Genomic DNA, 19,924 nt, shown 5'->3' on the forward strand with positions numbered 1-19,924 from the left:
GTGACACAAAAATATATATGTGTATATATGTCTGAAGATTCAGCAAGCCTAGGATTAGGTAACGTACACACTATTTAACGTGCGCTGATCTCTCCTGTCTTCGTACGTTTTGCTAACCATTACTTTCCCTTCAAACTACTACCTTATCGATGTCAAACGCAGAATATACTAGAAAGAGCACTGATTCAGCATTAGGAGTACTGTTTTAAGGTCACTTTGGCCCTAAACTAGCTGTATGGCCTTGGTAAAATGACTCATCTCCCATAACTAATCCTTATCTTCAGCTCTGACCTCTCTTCAGGGCTTTAGTTATGAAACTTCAAATTCCTACAGACACATACCACCTCTCAGGCAGCATTTAATTCTTCAGGAATATAGCTTCTCCTGGATCTTTTATTATTACTCAAATTATAATTGTTATTTGTTCAGGTACTCATACCTCATTTCTTCGACTGAGTGTCTTCAACAAGATTATACATTGTTTTAAGGGGAAGAAATTATCCATATATACATCTTTGTCTCCTTACACTATCTATCGTAAAATAGTAGCTTAAATAGGCCAGTTTGTTGCTACAATTACTTGAGTTTACACATACCAGTTTGAGGAGATAATCACTTGACTTAGCAAAAAATACAGCCAAGTTTGACATATTCACAGTTTTTCAGAGTCTTCCCTGACCACACATGCTGAGGCTGCTCATGCTGCTTCCCTCCACTGACCCATCCACGCCCCCCAATCATCGTCTACATCCCCATGTTGTTTTGGCTTATCCACGGCATTTACACTCTCTGAAATAACATTTCCCCCTCCTTCTTTCTTTCTCTCACTCTCTCTCTCTCCTTTCTCTGTCTTTTTCCTAATCTATTGTCCAAAGGCCGCTACTAGGATTTAAGCTCCATGAAAACACAAACTGATCATGCTCATTAAAAGTAGTACATTTAGAACCTGCACCCGGGTCAGGCACACGGTAGGCACTCAATGAATACCTGCCGAATAGCTGAACTTGTCCTTTAGCATAGTGATGCCTGTTGTAGACTGAAGAGTGGAAAGAAACAAAAATACTTCACATGGTTTACCTGCAAAGAGGTTCTACAAGGTCCTTTTCAAGAAAATCATGATCATTCTTGACAGCCACAATGTTGATGGGAAATTGTGAATCTGTGAGAGAGAAAGAGAGGCAAAGAAGTTGATGTACTTTGTTTTATCCGAATGAGAACCAACATATTCAGACCTTCAAGGTCTGTAAAAGCCACTGATTTTAATAGCAGTGACTGCCCATCGTCATTGTTGGGAATGTTTAAGAGAGCAAACAATTGCTATCACTGTAAATGCTTTTAGGAGTACAATATATGTGCAAAATATGAGGATAGTCAAGTGCTTGACCTTGGATGGGATTGAACACTAAGTGCCTGCATTTTTCTAGCTCATCCTTATCACAGTCATAGGCGGACGTGGCCTCAGAGAAGAGCTTTTGCACTTTCACCATCCACCTAACATGTAGGTTACTCGCATCTGTCTTGATGGTTTCATGAAATACTTAATTTGGCAGATTGTTTTTCCTTCAAAAAGGAAATTTCCAAAAATTCCCAAAGTTCTATCATCTGAAATTTTTTTTTAGTAGCAAAATCTTTATCACTCTGGAGTATCAGCAAAATACTCAACTTGATTCTATCCAAAAAGAATAATTCGAACACTACTTCTCTCCAATAGACAATTCATGCCAGCTTTGAAGGTCACAGGCAATATTTAGAACATAGTGTTAATTCTGGGTACCTCGTTCATGGAGGTAGCAATCTGCAGCTCATTGGAATACAGCGCATAGCCAAGTCTAACAATGCTGGGTCACTATCATTGTCTTGCCACTTTTTCCTTTATCTCATCTTATATTTTGCGCTGTCTACACCTTGCCAATCATGATAAATCTAAGGGTATCTAAATCTTAGCGTGAGTTGGAAACAGAAATAATTCCCCGTCTGGTGAAAAAAGTCATGTGAGTGACTTGCAGATGGTTCCAGAATGAAGCTGTCTTGCTCGGCTAGTGAGGGAGGGAGGGAGACACTTGTGACTTTTTTCATGGAAGGCTGCCTCTTGCCAGCTGTGCTCCTTCCTGGGGTCTGGTTTGAGGCTCCTCTCTCCTCCTGGGCTCTGGCACTCTCTTCCGTGGCCTGTCCCTTTGGGATCACGGTAGTGACAGCTGTGCCACTACAAGCCCTGAGCTCTTGCACTGTGCACTGTTCCTCACGGCCACCCCCTGTCCTGCCTGCACCTTTGTAATGAGCACTGTTAGAAATAAATCCTCTGCCAATGACCTTGAGCCTGCCATCTGCTCACTGTTGGGGTCCCGACTAGTTCACTACTAGGTAAGGACAATCCGAGAAGTAGTTAAAGTCTTGGTTATAATTTTAGATATAAGGAACATGAGTATGTCTGTTAACTCAATTAAAGAATCAATGAAAAGGCTGGGCGGTGGCTCATGCCTGTAATCTCAGCACTTTGGGAGGCCAAGGTGGGCAAATCACTTGAGGTCAGCAGTTCGAGACCAGCCTGACCAACATGGTGAAACCCCATCTCTACTAAAAATACAAAAATTAGCCAGGCGTGGTGGTGCGTGCCTGTAATCTCAACTACTTGGGAGGCTGAACCAGGAAATTGCAGGAGGCAGAGGTTGCAGCAAGTGGAGATTGCACCACTGCACTCTAGCCCGGGTGGCAGAGGCAGATTCTATCTCAAAAAAAAAAAAAGAATCAATGAAAGGAAGTATAATGCTAGCAATAAAACACCTTACCTAAAACTCAGAAGAATAACATCTGATTCATGTTATATCTTCACATTTTTCGTATAAACAGAATTAAAGAGAAATCTCAGGACAGTTAATTTTGTGACTTCTAGGAAGTTTATTATCAGTGAATTCATTGTGATTTCAAGAAAAGTGAGAGTAGTAAAGGAAAAACAAGGAGAAAAAGAAGAAAGTGCAGAAAAGCTGCTGATGGCAGAATGCTGGAAAGAAAACACTGAGTTGGGGTTTGTGGTAAAGAGATGGGAATTAGTAGTGGGAAGCAGAAAGTAAAGTGGGCCTGGGAAATGATACTCATTTCTAAATCGGTATCAGGATAACCCCTGGGCATAGCAAAAAGGCTGAGGGAAAAATAAAGCAAAACAAAAGGGCAAGAAAAAAATCTGGAAGTCAAAACACACCACAGGATACGTGTGGTTCATTTCAGATTTATTCTCTGTAGAAGAGCGAAGGGAAGGGCTGACGTACCCTCATATAACTGCGCGTATTGCGGGAACCCGGCAGCACGGAGCCAGTCACAGGCTTCTTTCGCCTCAATTTCTGAAAAACACAAGAGAGAGAAAATTGAGTCCCACAGCCGCACCCTAGTACTCTGTCTTCCTAATCATGGATACACTGGTGAGCTTTGTGCAAGTTATTACAAAGCAAAATTATTCCAGGTAAGTCTGCATAAGTAGGCTTACCCAGGAGTGGGTGGAAAATGAGCAAGTAATACAAAGGTCCTTGTTATGTGTCTACTAAGATAATCTTCCATGTAGATCCATAAGTACGTGGATAATGACAAAACCACAGATAACAGAACACAACAGTCTCAGGCAGGGAAAAATGTCTTATTTATACACCAGGGAACCAGGGCACTAGGGGAAAAGAGGACATTCTTCTTTATAATTCTTTTTTTTTTTGTTTTTTAAATGGATTTTTTTTTTTTTTTAGTTCCAAAGATTAGGCTAAAAATGTTTATTCAATATTCCTTTATTCTTTCACTCTTGGGATAATTTTAAGAAAGACTACAACTGGATTGCCTATGAAAATGTATTTTCTCATGAAAAAAGGTATTACAAAAATCCAATGTATTATTGTTTTAAAAATTTCACTAATAGCCTTAATTCCCCATGCATTATAACAAGATGTTCATTAATCAAGCACATTGGAATGATTTCAAGTTGCAGAGTGCAACATAGAAGAGGAAAGTTGATTATTTGGAATTGAGACTTCAGTTTGATGGGCCTTCCAGAACCTCTGAGGGCCAAGCCCGAGAGGTTGATATGTCCCTTGGGCGACCATTTTTGGTGTGGATGCACCAACAGCCCACCAGACCACCTGCCTGGGGAAGCTGCGGAGCGAGATGGGAGGAGTCTACAGTATGTGAACCAGGTCACTTTTTGACCTTGTGAATCCTGGATCATTTCCCAACCACAACTCTCCTAGACAAATATGAATCCAAGGGGAAAGAAGTTCATCTGTTGAAAGTCCAGTTTGTCCAAACAAAATTAAACAGCCTATTATCACAAGTCTTTACCAAGGCCCTTTCCTCCGCTGTTAGGATGGGTCCCTGTCAGGTCATTGTATTTCCATTTACCATGATGTTAATTTTTCCCTGTAGCCAAAGCTGGAGTCTACAGGCTGTTCTTGGGATCGCTGCACAGAAATGATCTACACTAACATCACCCTGGGCCTGCGATTGTACCTCAACATTGAAAGCTTGGTGTCTGTGCAGTAAGATGTTTGATGTGCCAGAGCTATTTGGTATATGTTAGGAAAATAGACCAAAGGCCAGATCTTAGTCAGGCATCACCAGGAAGAGCAAAACCCTACCGCCTAGTCCCACAGATCTGCTTAAATCTAGATTGAACTTTGTCATTAAATCCAGGGAAACAGAGCCTGTGGCAGTTCCTACCCCGGAATGCCTGCCTCTTTTGACATCCCCTAATCTACTGTTACTCCAGGGACTGACGATTTCAAAAGCTTGAGATTTGTCTCTGGTGTGAGGATTTTCCACTTAAGTGTGACCAGCATGTTCCTACCGTGTACCCATTCCTGCCATGGACACATGGTTCAGAAGCATCCAGGGAACCAAGCTGGAAAGAAAAGCTATTGAAAGCATTTCTATCAGAAAGGGAGTCTCTGAGATCCACAACTGCTGTTCAAAACAGAGCTCCACTGAATTGTGCTGCATGGGCTAACGTGGGCTTTCCTCTGGGAAGGTACAAAAGGCAATTATTGCATTGCTCAAAAGTTCTATTTAGTACCCAACTGAGAGTCTGTATGTGAAGGTTTCTACTTTGATAACCACACAAATATTTCAGAGTAAATAGGAAAACACACTTTCTATCTGTAACGTGTGGAAAATGTGGTGAGTTGCTACTGAGTCATGGATAAAGTGCTGCCTAATAGGTTTTCAAGCTTCAGATTTGCTTCCCGCTTCCATATAATACAGTGGGTAGTAACGAGAAAACACCTAATTTCTAGACATGCTCTAAACCTAATTATGAGTCAGCAAGTCTTGGAGAGAAGCACAGAATACTGTATTTTCTCTTGGCACTACATGAATCTTATGTCTTTTTATGTTTCATTATTACCTTTACTACAATCAAAATGTAGTGTTCATCAAGAGAGTCCCAGAGAGCCAGGCCATGAAGAACAAATGGGGAAGACCCGCAAGACAGGGGCTCTGCAGCCTAGAAAGCTCAAAGACAGGCAGTGGGAAGTGATCTATGAAAGAGTTTGCACCACTCCAGTCCAGGGAATGTGGTGAGCTCAGACCATGAAGATGAAAAGGATAACTTGGAGAAGAAGTGGGCAGCCAGGAATCCTTCTAGAAAACTCCCTTTGGAACATCATGTGTTTTCACTAATTTGTGGGATCTAAAAATCAAAATAATTGAACCCATGGACATAGAGAGTAGAAGAATGGTTACCAGAGGCTGGGAAGGATAGTGGGGGCTGGGGGGAGGTGGGGATGGTTAATGGGTACAAAAAAAATTAGAAAGAATGAGTAAGACCTACTATATGATAGCATAACAGGGTGACTACAGTCAATAATAACTTATTTGTACATTTTTAAATAACTAAAAGAGTATAATTGGATTGTTTATAACAAAAAAACCAAATGCCCAAGGGGATGAATACCCCATTCTCTATGACGTAATAAGTTCACATTGCATGCCAGTATCAAAATATCTCATGTACCCCATAAATATATACGTACACCTACTATGTCCCCACAAAAATTAAAAATTTTTAAATTTTAAAAACAACACTCCTTTTGGAACTTAAAATTCTGGTTGGACAGTGGGATGGGGCTGAAGCTAGCCAGGGAAATTTTATTTAAAAGGCTCCTCAGATAATAACTGCATTTGGTTTTTTATGACAGCAACATGGATAATGAACTGAAATCCTATCCAGATACAAACATGAATAACCAAATTTTAACCAGAACCCAGATAAATCAATCATTCAAATAAGCTGATTTTTTTTTTTTTTTTTTTTACTGGGCCGGCACTTAAGCTTTTAGGCCTCGGGGTCAAATGACAACAAAACTGCAGTGAGTAAATATCATAAATTAGAAGCAGCCCCGTGCCAGCCATGGTGGGTGGCTCCTCCTGTAGCATCACTTCCTATACCCAACTTCCCATTCTATTTGCCCAAATGTCTCAAACGTATACCCTCATTTCATATTCCCCCACCCTAGGTGGAGTCCCAACATCTTGAGACCTCAATTTAAGAACAAAGCCAACTCTCATTTACCAGCTAGTAACAAAACAAACAAAATAATCTGGCATAATTCACCGCTATCAAATCTGAGTTTGCCCATCCAATTGAGGTGGGGGGGATAAAAAAAAGTCTTACAATTTTCATTAATTCTCCATGGTCCCTACTAATACCAACCAGCCAAATACTAACGCTTTTTCCCCAGGCCCTTCCAGTGGCCAAATGACTGTGAGAATTAAAAAGGAATCATTATTGCCAGTGCCATCATTTCATAAAGATCTACCTAATGAGATTTCAATGACATTTGAGGAGAAAAGTGTGAAAATCTCTTTTTTTATGGTGTTCGTGCTAGCCAGCATAATATTATGTAAAAGCATGAAGGGCTATTAAAATCACATTTTGACAGTTTTATTTGTTAACAATTTGCTACCCTTACCTGCCCCTGTAGCAGCTCCAGGGCTGCAAGGCAAAGCATCAGCTCGCTGCAACTCTCATGGAAAACCTGAGTGTGGAGTGAAACCAGAGAGTGGCCCTGGACACAAGGGCCCACCGATCTCTATGGAGGTTACTGTGCTACTTTGCTGGTGAAAATCCAATCCATTCAACTTGGTATTATGAAAGGATTTCAATGGAATTTTTCTAACAATTCTATGTAATAATTATTTCATTTTATTCTCTAGCAGGTACCTATTTTTGCCTGTCCAACATCCTTCTCTACATCTTCTGATAACGGAATCTCTTTCTGCAAGGAGCCTCTTCTATATGGTTTATGCAGGGCTGATGCCTCTTGCCTCCAATTACACACCCTAGTCCTGTCACCACCACCCACATAAGGTGACCTGATTCTTAAGAGCACCTCATCCCTGTTAGTCTAAGGACACTGAGGAGCTTTGGTACCTTAAACCAATAGTCATTGGTGGGGTGCTGAAATCAACTGGTTGAAAAGGGAGATATCCAGTGTTTCCACGGGTAGCCTGGTCTAGCAAACCTTTTCACTGGTTTACTCAGTAAGTTCAGTGGATGGTGTGGTGCTATGTGTGCTCTTCAGTCATATATCTGCAATTCCACTTAAGGCAAAGCCACTGGCTTTGCTTCAGTTGCCTTATACATGCTTAGAGCATGATGTGACCACTATCCTCAGACAGACCCAGCAGAGGGAAGCTCTCGCTAGCACCTGGGGGGCACCCACTGCCATGGGTATGAGAACAAAGGCACCGTGAAAACAAACCATGGCTGACGTGGGTTTTCACAACATATTATTATGCTTCTTAATTATACATGCTCAATGTTGAAAACGTACTAATAGAGAAAGTCACAATGAATGAAAAAAGTCAACTCTTGCTCCATTATGAACACCTAATTTTATATGTTATCTGTCAAAACAGTACTATGGTAATATCTTTGGTTGACTGCTTTTTTCACATAAGAATACATTGCGAATATTTTCTCATATAATGATATTATTTGTAAAAAATGGGAAATTTACTTTGTTTCGAGAATGATGCTTATTTTGTAAAGATTTGATTTTTGAATACTGCCAATTGCATTTCCCTGTAGGGAGATTATAACATCAAGGTAGTCAAGAGAAAATAGTTCAATAGGACCTCACCAATGTAGACGGATGGTGGAGAAGGCTGGAAGCCTATGGGAGTTAGAAGAGATTTACAAGCTGTTTATTTAACGTAGTCTCCTAGCTACAGACAGTCTATGGACAAGGCTCTGTAGGACTTCAGTCAAGTCAGGAAACATAGTGAGCACAGCAAATTTGCTGTCCAGGTTTGCAGGCCTCATCTCACGTTACAACCTCATTGTATTTTTAAGCTGGTGTGTCTAGCGTGCTTCTAGGGTGCTTGGGAACAGTGTGTTCTCTTAGCTAAGCATTTTAAGAACGTACACTTTGTTTTACGTTTTTCTCAGCATAGCAAATACTTTTTCCATAGCTCACTGACAGGTATTTGGTATCCTTTTTAAATGACCAAAAATTCAAATTAGGGCCAAATTAAAATTAATTATAATCAGAAAGGTAGCTGGCTAGAAAGAATCTACTTGGAAAGTTTATTTCTATTGTGGAAAGTTTTTGAAATCATTACATACGAGTACATGTATTTATGCTGTTCCTACAAATCTCCTTGAATTTCTATGGACAAACTGGCTCCAATTTAAGTAGGTGTTCTTTTCCAGATGCTCATTCAAAGTACTTAAGAGAAGTAGGGAAAAGAAAGAGTGTGATCGTCATGGGATTTAAGAAAGTAGGCTTGAGAAGAGTGTTTTGTCTTTTCCTTTAAATTGGCCTATTTGGTGGGCACCCTGTTTCTAAAAGACTACGGGTACCAGCATAGCAGGATGACTCAACCACTGCCAAGATGCCAGCAGTGGCTGCAATTATCACTATTAAAGTATATCAAAGGTGTTAACATTTCAACGGGCTTGTGGTTGTTGGCTTAGAATAATTTATATGGCTAAGGTAGCTTCATTAGGAACTTTACTACTTCAGGAGAATGACTCCTTTGTCTTCAGACAGAATTTCTCTAGTGAAGTCCCTATTTATTGAAGGTGCATTTCTTTGGCAATACATTAAGCCAGTTTTGTTAAAATCAATGCCAGGGTATCCATCCCATCTATATATGGATACAAATGATGCAATCATTAATATTACATAGAACCATACACTACCACCATAATCCTGCCAGGAGGGCTTTATTAACCTTAATCACAGATACAGGAAGGAATGTCAGATTTTTTAGTAGTAACAGACTTGATTTACATCCCACGGCATGGCATCAGGATATATGTTTTTGCACTGCTAGAATTAAGTTATTTTGATATGTAAAAGACCTTAAATTATACCAAATATACTTTTTTTCCTAATATTCCTAACATTTTCTTTCCATGATTTTCTAAGTTACTAAGAGGAACTAAAATACAGGTTATTTGGAATGAATTTGAGATTATTAATCAATGAACATTCAAAATAGTGGATCAATTTATAAACACCCACTTTATCTATCCATAATTCGAGGCAATCTTTTCCTTGATGTGCAATAAAATATCTGACTGTCAGCAAGTATCTAACAATAGGAAGAGGAAACCTGAAAGACCTGTATAGAGTGGTGACACCTACCTACTCAGTCAAGACAGAGACTCTCAGCTCTGTTTACATGGACTTCTTTTCCAAACTCAAGAATGAGAGACATGTTGAGACATAAAATTCCTTCACCAATTCTACACATAAGCCTTGTTTCCTAGGCCTTGAAATATCTTCTGGAAGCTGGATTCGTAGTAAATCTAGTCACTTAATTCCTATTAGAGTAAAAGAAGATCGAGCAAATTCTCTACCTAAGTAGAGAATAAACCTAAGTAGGTTTATTCCTAGTCACACAAGGGTTATTTTTAATCAGTCTTTTTCAGCCTGGTTGGGGAAACCATAGATATTATGACATATGACATATATGTAAATCAAATACATGATACATATTTACTGTTTATTTTTAATTAGCCTTAAATGTATAATTAACACATATATAGTATATAGTCACATGCACTTATGCATTTTTTTCTTTGTATGCTCACAGTGACCCCCTGCCCTTTCCAGCTGCCATGTGCAGTGCTCCCGCAACTAGGAGGCATACCCTTCCCACCTCACTGATGTCATGCTCGGCCATATGACCCACTTTGGCCAATTAAATGTGAACAGACATAACCTGTGCTAGTTTCAGAAAAACACCTCGAGAGCCATCCCCTAATCCAGCCGGCTTTCCTGCTCTTTTCCCTTTACCATGAGGCTAAGGGATATTCCTTCAGCCTAGGTGTTGGAATGACGACACTGGGGACAGAGACACAGCAGACCAGCTGCTGACATGTAATATAAGCAATAAATACATTTGTTTTATGCCACTACAACTTGAGGGGCAATTTGTTCAAGTGGCATAATCTAGCATAAGCTAATATAACACAGCTGCCAGCTATTCATTCTATAGATGAGGCATATGGAAGGCACTATGGACCTTTATCTCAACCTGAAACTGTTGCTGGATGTCTGTAGTCGTGGTGTAGAGATGAACACAGTCTCAGTAATCATTTCTGCACCGAATTCTGCTTCTCGGCCTACAGTGCATGATCTACATGAATTCCAAAAAATGTCATAAACAATCCTCACATGCATCCACGTGTGTGAATGTGTGCTCATATACACATTTGCACCACAGAAAATCAAAAGTTCAGTTGCAAGTGAATGAGGAAACTCATCAGAAATATATTTTCCATGCCTGTATTCCCCATAGTATTTAAAAAGCAAAAAAAGTTTACAATCCCCAAACCCCAGTCAATCTCAGAGAAAAAGAAAGCAGAAAATAGATGCTCTCCCAGCCAAATAGTTTCTGACCAGATTGTTTTGACTCAAGTTTTCCATGAAGCAGAGTAGTTCTTTATTCTCCTCTTTCATTTGGTACAGATTGTTCCAATCAGGCGCTTGTGGTATTTCTCAGGGAGGCTGCATGCATACATCCCCAGCTTTTTGAAGTTGTGGAGCCACTGCCTACCACTAAATCCCAAGAGATTCTTCAAGATGGAGTCAGTTAAGCAACTGAAATGCAAGGCAGGGAACACAGAGTTGGCCAGACAATTAGAGAGAGCGTCATCACTTGCAAGCATTGGCCAAAACACCTCCATGTTGACCCACCAAGCCAGTAGAGTCTTCAGTAATCCTTCTTGGGGCAAGTGCATGAGATTCTGCAGATTGTCTCTCTCTCTAATTCAGTTTCTCCAGCTTCTGTAGGAAAGGTGGTGAACAAGAGTCCAGGTTGCCGTCTTGATATTGGCTCTCAGAGCAGAGCTCCATCTTCCACAAAGTTGGCCAAATGACCAGTATCAGAAGGGCCTGTGGGTACTCACTCTATGTCGTGCTGATGATTTCTTGTGTGGGGAAGGGCAATTGCTTTGGACACATCCCACCACCACTAGGAAGTCAGATTTCTTAGCTTTTGACAGGTACTCTTCCACCCTACATTGCTTTAAGATTTTTCTTTTTTAAATGTTAAAAAAATGCATGTTTTTAGGGATGCAAACTCCAGCTGTATCTGTTTTCAGACATTTCTGAACGTCTATGCTTGTAAGAGGTTATCTGCTGTTTGATTGGCTCAACTCTTTTTTAGCTCTTGGTACTCCAATTACCCAAGAAGATTTCACCATACCAGGGAAAAACTTGCCATGTAGGCTAAAGAAGGAGCACAGATTCTGTTAGGATAAAGTCACTCCAAGACTCCTGCGGGCCCTTTTCAATTCCTTTGCTCCTTTTGGGGTTGACATGGCAAGATAGATACAGCTTGGCCGAAGCTTCTGACTCCCTTTGCAAGGCTTTCTGCATGTAACTTCTCAGCAACTGTCATTTCTGGATCAATCAAAACTAGTTTTTGCTTAATTTAATTCCAGGAAAAGATTTCCACAGCTCAAGTATAATCCTATTATCTGAGTATACACGAAAACTTGATATTGTATGTATTTTCTTAAAAAATTCCTTGGCACTGGCTCAGAGTGTAAATAAAATATTTACTGGGATTTTTCAACATGTCTTTGCCAGTTTTCTGGAACCCTTTCTACTTGTCTGCTGAACGTAGGCAACGGCATTGGCGGTGTGAATGATTTTCTAAACATGCATCACTCATTCCAGGAATAAGGATTACATTCAAGAAATGAAATTGTTACTAGGTTTACAGCTATCAATTGATTCATTTTTCCCTATGCTCTTCAAGGCCAAAGATACTGCTGAGCTTAAAAGTTTGCTCTCTAAGGGATTTTTATTTGCAGTTCATTAATAGATACTGACAGCATATATTCCTTATAGAAGGAAATTTAAAATGAGTTCAGGTATTTGAAATAGCTTTACTTGATTTGGGATGGAAGAGACGAAGCTCTTCACTGAAGACTTAAGAAACTTAATTCCTATGCCGCAACTCCCTTTTCTCATCAGGCACAGTGATGCATCAATGACTTGTATCATGCTACAATCTAAACACACGGCATACTGAGATTAAAGTTAATTGAGGCATCCCATAAACATGCCACAAATGTAATCCAAAAGGTTAAAAGAGTTACATCAACTATAAAAATGTTTTAAAGTTTAATATAATAGAAGTTTAAAAATTCCAGAATATTTAAAATTGTGTAGCAGATAACTTCAAATTTTAAAGAACTCTTTGGGCCTTCATAATTATCATCACAAAATCTTAATTGAGGATCTTCATATTTTGATGTTTTAACAAAGTTGGAAACAGCAGAAGTACATGCTGTGTAAAGATACATCTATTTCTAAATGGAGGTGCAGGTGGCTACCTTGTCTAATATGAATAGAATTTAATTCCCTGGCTAGCTTTGGGGAATATGACAACTTTTGCTAATACAGTCAGTATGACGGTCTTGGCTAATCTGCCTGACAAATACTCACTGAATTCAGGTATAAAAAAGATCATTTTCCGTAAGAACAGATTTGAATAAGAGATAAAAGCGGCTTAAAATTCCTACTTAAGTGAAATCTGATTGTAAGAGTAGCAAAATCTAAACCTAAGATTTGAAAAACTTACACACATCCACTCAAATCAAGGCTAATGCACTGATAGAACGAAAAAATGCGAACCAAATCAGCCATTTAAAAATGCTACCAATCCTTTCATGACTAAAGTACCAGCAAATGGGCTCTATTGTAAGATTTTGGTGATGCTCCTTACACAATTCTGGCATACTGCAAGGCTGGCAAATCTGTCAAAGTCAACTCAAGGACCAGCTGAGCTAGGGATATCACTGGATTTTAGCAGCATTCATGTCAAACCATATGTTAAGCAAGAAGGCTGTCAAATGAAGGTACTATGCTTATTATTTGAAAATCAAATAAATGATTTCAATTTTCTGTTACTAAGCAAAAATATAAGCAAAAAGAAAACGAAAGTAATGGAGGAAGGGAGGAAGGAGGAAGAAAGGGGGGAAGGGAGGAAGAAAGGAAAAATGGAAGGAAAAAATGAAGGAAGGAAGGAAGGAAGGAAGGAAGGAAGGAAGGAAGGAAGGAAGGAAGGAAGGAAAATATTGCCATAATTCTACCACCTAGAGATTGATCAATATTTTGTTGGAACATCTCTTGTTCTTTTATTATGAAGATGTGTTCATGTATCTAGGCTAAGTATACTATCTATTTTACATAATCTTAAAATAAAATTGGAATCTGCTTTTGCACTCGACAATGCATTTTGAACATCTTTTTATGTCAACAGATGTCCTTCTCAAACATTCTAGGTGGCTTGAATAACATTTCTACTGACATTACTTTAAAAAGCATCTTCTTTTATCAGTTCAGGCTTCCATAATCATGGGTTAAAAATAATAACTCCAGTTCTCTGGAGGCTTTCATTCTAAATAAAGAATTTCGCCAGAACGTGCATCCTGGTGAACGTATTTCAGGGACTACTTCTGGGTTGACATTTCTCATGTTATTTCACATTCTGGATTAAGACACATCTCATATGGTTTTGATTTATATTCTCAGCAGACTTCAAAAAGGAAATTCCAAATGGAAGTTTATTCATGTACCAGAACTATGTTTAAATGATGCTGCAGGGATATCTTAAACTAACAGGAGCCAGGAAATTCAAAACTAAGGTCCTGAACCATATTCCCACCTCTTCCTTCTTGAATGTCTTAGGTATCTGCAAAGTGGAGATTTTATGTAACAGCTGTTTCACTTGTCTTTGACGTTCTGCATATGGCTTTAGACAATTTCAAAGATACATTTTACTTTATGTAATAACTTGGTATTTCCTGGTTGCGGAAGTTTCAAGGTTGTACTCAAAAAAAACAAAACAAACTAGACCAAATAAAGAAAATCTCCACATCTTATTTTAATGACTAAATGAATATCTGGAGTCTATGTGACTCCCAAAATTCTTCAAATAATCAAAAGCAAAACATGATCCAAATTTGTAAAACTAGCAAATTTACCAAAAGAGCAACTCTTTAAGACAACACTATTTTTGTACAGGGTTCATATTATTGCTTTAAAGAGAGTTTACAATGAAGATACATTCTAATTTCATTTTGTTCTTAACCAATGGCATATCTATTTCTGAAATAAAGCTCAAGTTTCTACTCTTATTGAATACATATACTTAGTTTTACAGATGAACTTTTTAAAAAGAACCTGTCAATGTTTTTGGAAAATACTCCTTTATTTGAGGGTAAAATTGAACTAAATGGGTGCAAGAGGGGTAAACATGGCATCGGGCAGTTAGAAGTGAGTCCAAAATTCTGGATTCACCTCTCATTACCTGTGTGACCCTGGCCTGGGTAGGTTAACTCTAGCATGCCTCAGTTTCTTCATCTATAGAATGGGAATAAACGAGAGTACCTACCTCAGAGGGTTACTGTAAAGATTAAATGATTGCATTTCTGTAAAGTATCCGGAGACAGTATTTGCTACTATTACTAGGGCAGAGGTGCTTATGTTACTTTCCCATATTAGAAAATAGTGGTTCTGATGGATGGTCTCTGATTCTCTTTTCTCGGCTCTCTTCCTTTGGCATTCAGAAGTGGAAGGCATTTGTCTTTACTTATTTATTCAACAGACACCTGCTGGGTGCCCCTGTTGTGAAAGACTGCTGGTAGGTGCTGCAGGTGAATGCAAGGCTGGGGGCAGTGGGTCCTACCCTGTAGGTCTTTAAGCCAAGCAGGGATAGACAAAGACCCATCCAGGCACTACTACAACCAAAGAAAGCAAAAGCCGTGCAGAACAGGACACTATCCTCTGGGTCTCAGAGCAGGAGGGGCATTTTGGATAAGGTGACCAGGAAAAGTCTTGCAGTTGAGGTGAGATTCAGAAGAAGGCAGAAGAAGGTTAGCCACACGTTTCTGCCATAAACAACCCATATTCTCCCCGCAGATGAATCTGGAGCTGAGATTCATGTGAACTCACAGCCTTCTTGGAAGTAGATTCCCATGCTCCTCCCTCTGTGCCTGCAGGAGGGCCCTGGGGTCACATGCCACCCATCAACCTGCCTGGAGATTCTTCCCATGACAGGTATCTAACATGCAATTCATTTTCTGCAATGCACAGAATATTTCATGATACTCTTTCTGTTAAATGAAGCTGTATCTCAGGAAGCCATGCTTCACACAATGCAGTGGTCTTTAACAACACGTAATGAGAGTCATAAATGAGATGTGTCACTTTGGATATGTGACATTTGGACACATTCAGAAATATGACACCTTAGGATAATGGCAGTAAGAGCCTTCTCCTAAGAGGCTGTTACTTTTAGGATATAAACACCAGGCTGGGGAAGACAGTCTTGCCATTATGGTTCACAATGTGCTTACCAGTTAATAAGTAAAATATTAGCAATCACATGCCTGATATGTGGGGATCTCAAGGGCAAAGATGTGTTAAAACATAACCAAACACGCCAGGACCTTGGGAAAGAAATCTGTATCAGACATGTGGGCTTCATTAAGGGAAATGCCTTCAGAAGATTATTTTTCCATGTTATGAGAAAAAATCTGAACAAGTAAGTAAATTGTGAGCAAGGGATATGGGCTTCCTGTGGACTAATGACTGGGAGAAGTTGTGGGTTAATGTGGAGTCCAAGGTCATTGATCTCAAGAGGTCGTGAATCTCCCAGGTCGGCTTCCCAAGGTCATTCTCACTATGAAAAACATGCTAGGTGTGTATTCAGGGATCTGCTTTGTGAGGAGGTGACAGGGAAAGTAATTCAAATATCTTTCAAATACGTAAATACATTTACATTTAAAAACAAAGAAAATGTTGCTCTTATGCATATAATGATTATAATTAATGCTCCATGACTGCTTGAATTATCCCTAGTGCCAAACGGAAAATTTAGAAAGCCGTCCTTGAACCTTTTGTTTCTCCAAAATAAGGAACAAGTAAATGTCAACATATAATTTTTTTTTAAATTGAGATGAAGTCTATCTTGCTCAGTTTAATGCATAAACTGAGAGCTCTTTATCTGGGGTTTTTAGATATAATTGAGAGGCCTGGGAAACCCTTTGTATGCAAACATTGTTGTATGTTTTTTGTTTTTCCTGAGGTTACATACCTTTCATCAAATGTGTGTATTTATTCTACCTCTAAGGTGTTCTCCTTTAGTCCAAGAAGAAGATAGCACTATGCCCCTTGGAGGCCAAAAGAGTATCAGCTTTGTCCTGCTCTGTTCCCTGTGGGCTATCAATTTGTGACTTTGAAATTTGGAGACATAAATATTTTATCTCTCTGTCTTCCCCCACCCCCCCACACACGTATATTCATGCACATGCATTCTGTAAATATGTCCTAGGTAAAGCTGCAAACATCCTTAAATAAATATGTGGATTTTGTATCCTTTTAAATTTTGACATTGCAGGTACACATTACCAGATTGGAAACCAGATTGCATCTTTACATCTCATGTTCTTAGCCTCGAGTCTTGCAAATGGCTATCATTTAGTACGTTGACTGAATGCATGAATGACTATAAGAGGAAAACATTTATAGATCTGAAGGCCAATAAACACCCAAAACATCTCTCAGATATTCAGGTTCCTCCAAACTCACCAGGATGTTGTACATATGGGAAAATGTATTGTGAAAGTCCTTGCAGACTGTAAGCCCCATATAAAAATAAGGTAACATTATTCTTCTAGTTCTGATTCTGCCTCTGAGGGACATGGCTATTCGTGGGCAGCGATGTCTGGGTATCTCGATATTGCTACTGTTTTCTGAAGGGTGGGGCATTTGACATTGTCCTGGCACTGACTGGGATTGTTGCTTCTGCTGGCTCCAATCTTTCCCTTTCTCTCTGGATGGAATCCTTAGGAGTTCCAAGTGCACAGAGTAATGGGAGATTTGGTCTTGGAAGAAGAGTAGTGAGAACAGATTTCCCTGTTTTCCCACAAAAGAATCGGTCTCCCTTTTTAAGATCATCTTAACCTGACTGAGGCATAGTCATATCTGAGAATAATTAATCACAACCATAGAAAAAGAATATCCCAGGACTTTCAAATATTTTGATCACAATCTTTAGTAAGAAATAAATTTCACATAGTTGTGAACATGCACACACCCACACATGTACACACATCATACACACACAGACTGAAGCAAAGTTTCACAAAACAATAGCTGCACTTTATGTATGCAAGGAGATCTGGCATTTTTCTGTTCTATGCTTTCCTATTCAGAATTACTAGTCATATCCACTGACTTCATCACCCGTCAGTTTAAAAACACTGTCTAGATAACACTCAGTTATATGAGATGCATCTGGTAAAATATATTAATGTAAAAATGGAACACAGTTCTACGAGTCTGACACTTGAGGGTCTTCTTAGATTCATCCTCTCTCTTCCAGTCCCCCCATATTCTCACCACACAACCCCAGGACCTGCTGAATTTGACTCAAATATATTTCTTAAACTTCTACCTTCCTCCCCACCTCTGTCTCCTGGCCTTGGTTTACCAGAAGTATCCAATCTTTTGGCTTCCGTGGACCACATTGGAACAAGAATTGTCTTGGGCCACACATAAAATACACTAACACTAATCATAGCTGATGAGCTAAAAAAAAAAAAAAAAAAAAAAAATTACATAAGAAATCTCAAAATGTTTTAAGAAAATTTACAAATTTGTATTGGGCCACTTTCAAAGCCATCCTGGGCCGCAAGCGGCCTGGGGCCATGGGCTGGATGAGCTTACACAAAGAAAATAAACAGATACTTCCAATGGATTTATTTATTTCCTCCTATATGTAGTTGGAATATAACATGCCCATACTTCTTTCAATGCAACAAAGCTTTCCTTCAAATTTGAGGAAAGTCTATGCTCCAAGAAAATGTACTGTCCTGTAGCTTCTAAACACTCTTGGCCATGCTGCCTTGTTGAAGAGGCTCAGGTATAAATTTAAAAGAGAAATCTCATTTTCAGAGAGATGATCTATTTATTTTCAACAACGGCCTCCATGCATGCCAGAAAATGTGGGGTTCAGGTAAATTCTGACTTCACTCTAGACATTTATGGTGCTTGGTTTAGACCCTCATTTTGTCTAAACCAGGACTTTTGCAACGGAACCCAATAGCTCCCCCTGCTTCAGTTCTTGCCTTCCTTGAATCTCTAATGTGAAACTATGTTCATTCTCCTTCAAACTCCTTCATGTCTCCCTGTCACCTGCAGAATAAAGTGCCAGCCCATCACCATGGCCCACAGTGCCTCCTGGCCCGGCCTCTGTGTGCTTCTGGAGTTCATGAGAAGTCATGTGAAGCTGCCTGGAGATCCCCAGTCCCAGGCCGCTGTTGCATATCCCAGACTTGTGCTTACACTGTTTCCTCTCCATCTGTCACATTCCTCTCCCTTTTTACCTCCTGACTTGCTCACATTTATCTCTATCAAGATTTAGCGAAGACATCATCTCCTGTATCCCGGGTTAGCTCGGCTCTTCTCTGGACTTTCACACATTCATTATGGTCCTTAGATTATACTGAAATGTTCTTGTTACACATCTCTCTCCCCCATTAGACCACAGCTCTTCGAGGGTAGAGGTTGCCTTTTTTTTTTTTTTATACTTTAAGTTCTAGGGTACGTGTGCACAACGTGCAGGTTCGTTACATATGTATACATGTGCCATGTTGGTGTGCTGCACCCATTAACTCGTCATTTACATTAGGTTGCCTTACTTACTCTTTGTATCACTGGTGCCGAGCAGAGTGCTTGGGGCTCAGCATGTGCTTGAGACATGCTGAATTAAGGAGAAGCTGAGAGTGACTTTCTTGCTCTGCATAAATCTCAAGGCAGAGTGGACCGCAGAACGTTGATTTATTCCCTGCAAAGGACTTGCACATTGCTGCTGGTCAAAGATCTTTTGCAAAGGAAACTTCTGCCCCCTGAAAAAGCTCTCCTGTTCTCTTTTTTCTCTCCTGGTCTGATGTAAAGAGGCCAAAGGGCACATGCCAGGCTTTCATAGCTTTCTGTTCCATTCTATTTGAGAAGCCCGACGCTACTGTTGCTGGGGCTGTGGTTGGACTGTGTGCCAGACCCCAGCCTTAATCAATAACAAGGAATCTCATGAAGCTTGGAGGTCTTCCAAATGTGGGTTTGGAATAGTGCTGGGAGTCAGATTTCATGAGGGGAGTCATCTCCAATCTGGAGGAACTTGGGAGAAGGAGGGCAGTTCCAGTGATGAGCAAAGGATTAGGTCACCTTATGAGCAGGAATGAGGCCTGATCCAGTCAGGACCATGCAAAATCTCCCTGAATATGCCCTGGAGGAAACCCAGTTCCCCCAGGCTACCCCATTCACACCTCCAAGGGAATCATCCAGCCAGTCCAAGATGGCATTCCTGGGGAACAGGAGATGTGGGGGTGTTTTTAACTACAGTTCAGTAATGCCTCCCT

At 39.8% G+C, this 19,924-nt stretch overlaps 1 protein-coding gene across 6 annotated transcripts in view; it reads right to left on the reverse strand.

Annotated features, from left to right (window-relative positions):
* The window catches only part of STARD13 (StAR related lipid transfer domain containing 13), a 556,563-nt gene that overhangs the window by 64,748 nt on the left and 471,891 nt on the right, over positions 1-19,924 (reverse strand). For all 6 annotated transcript variants that reach the window (XM_050766579.1, XM_050766578.1, XM_050766580.1 and 3 more), the window contains 2 exons: positions 3,264-3,335; positions 1,078-1,159 (listed from right to left, as the gene is read on the reverse strand). In XM_050766579.1, coding sequence (XP_050622536.1) covers positions 1,078-1,159; positions 3,264-3,335 — 154 coding nt within the window. The remainder of the gene's footprint in view (positions 1-1,077; positions 1,160-3,263; positions 3,336-19,924) is intronic.

The sequence above is a fragment of the Macaca thibetana genome, chromosome 17, assembly GCF_024542745.1.
Source record: "Macaca thibetana thibetana isolate TM-01 chromosome 17, ASM2454274v1, whole genome shotgun sequence".
NCBI classification, from domain to species: Eukaryota; Metazoa; Chordata; class Mammalia; order Primates; family Cercopithecidae; genus Macaca; species Macaca thibetana.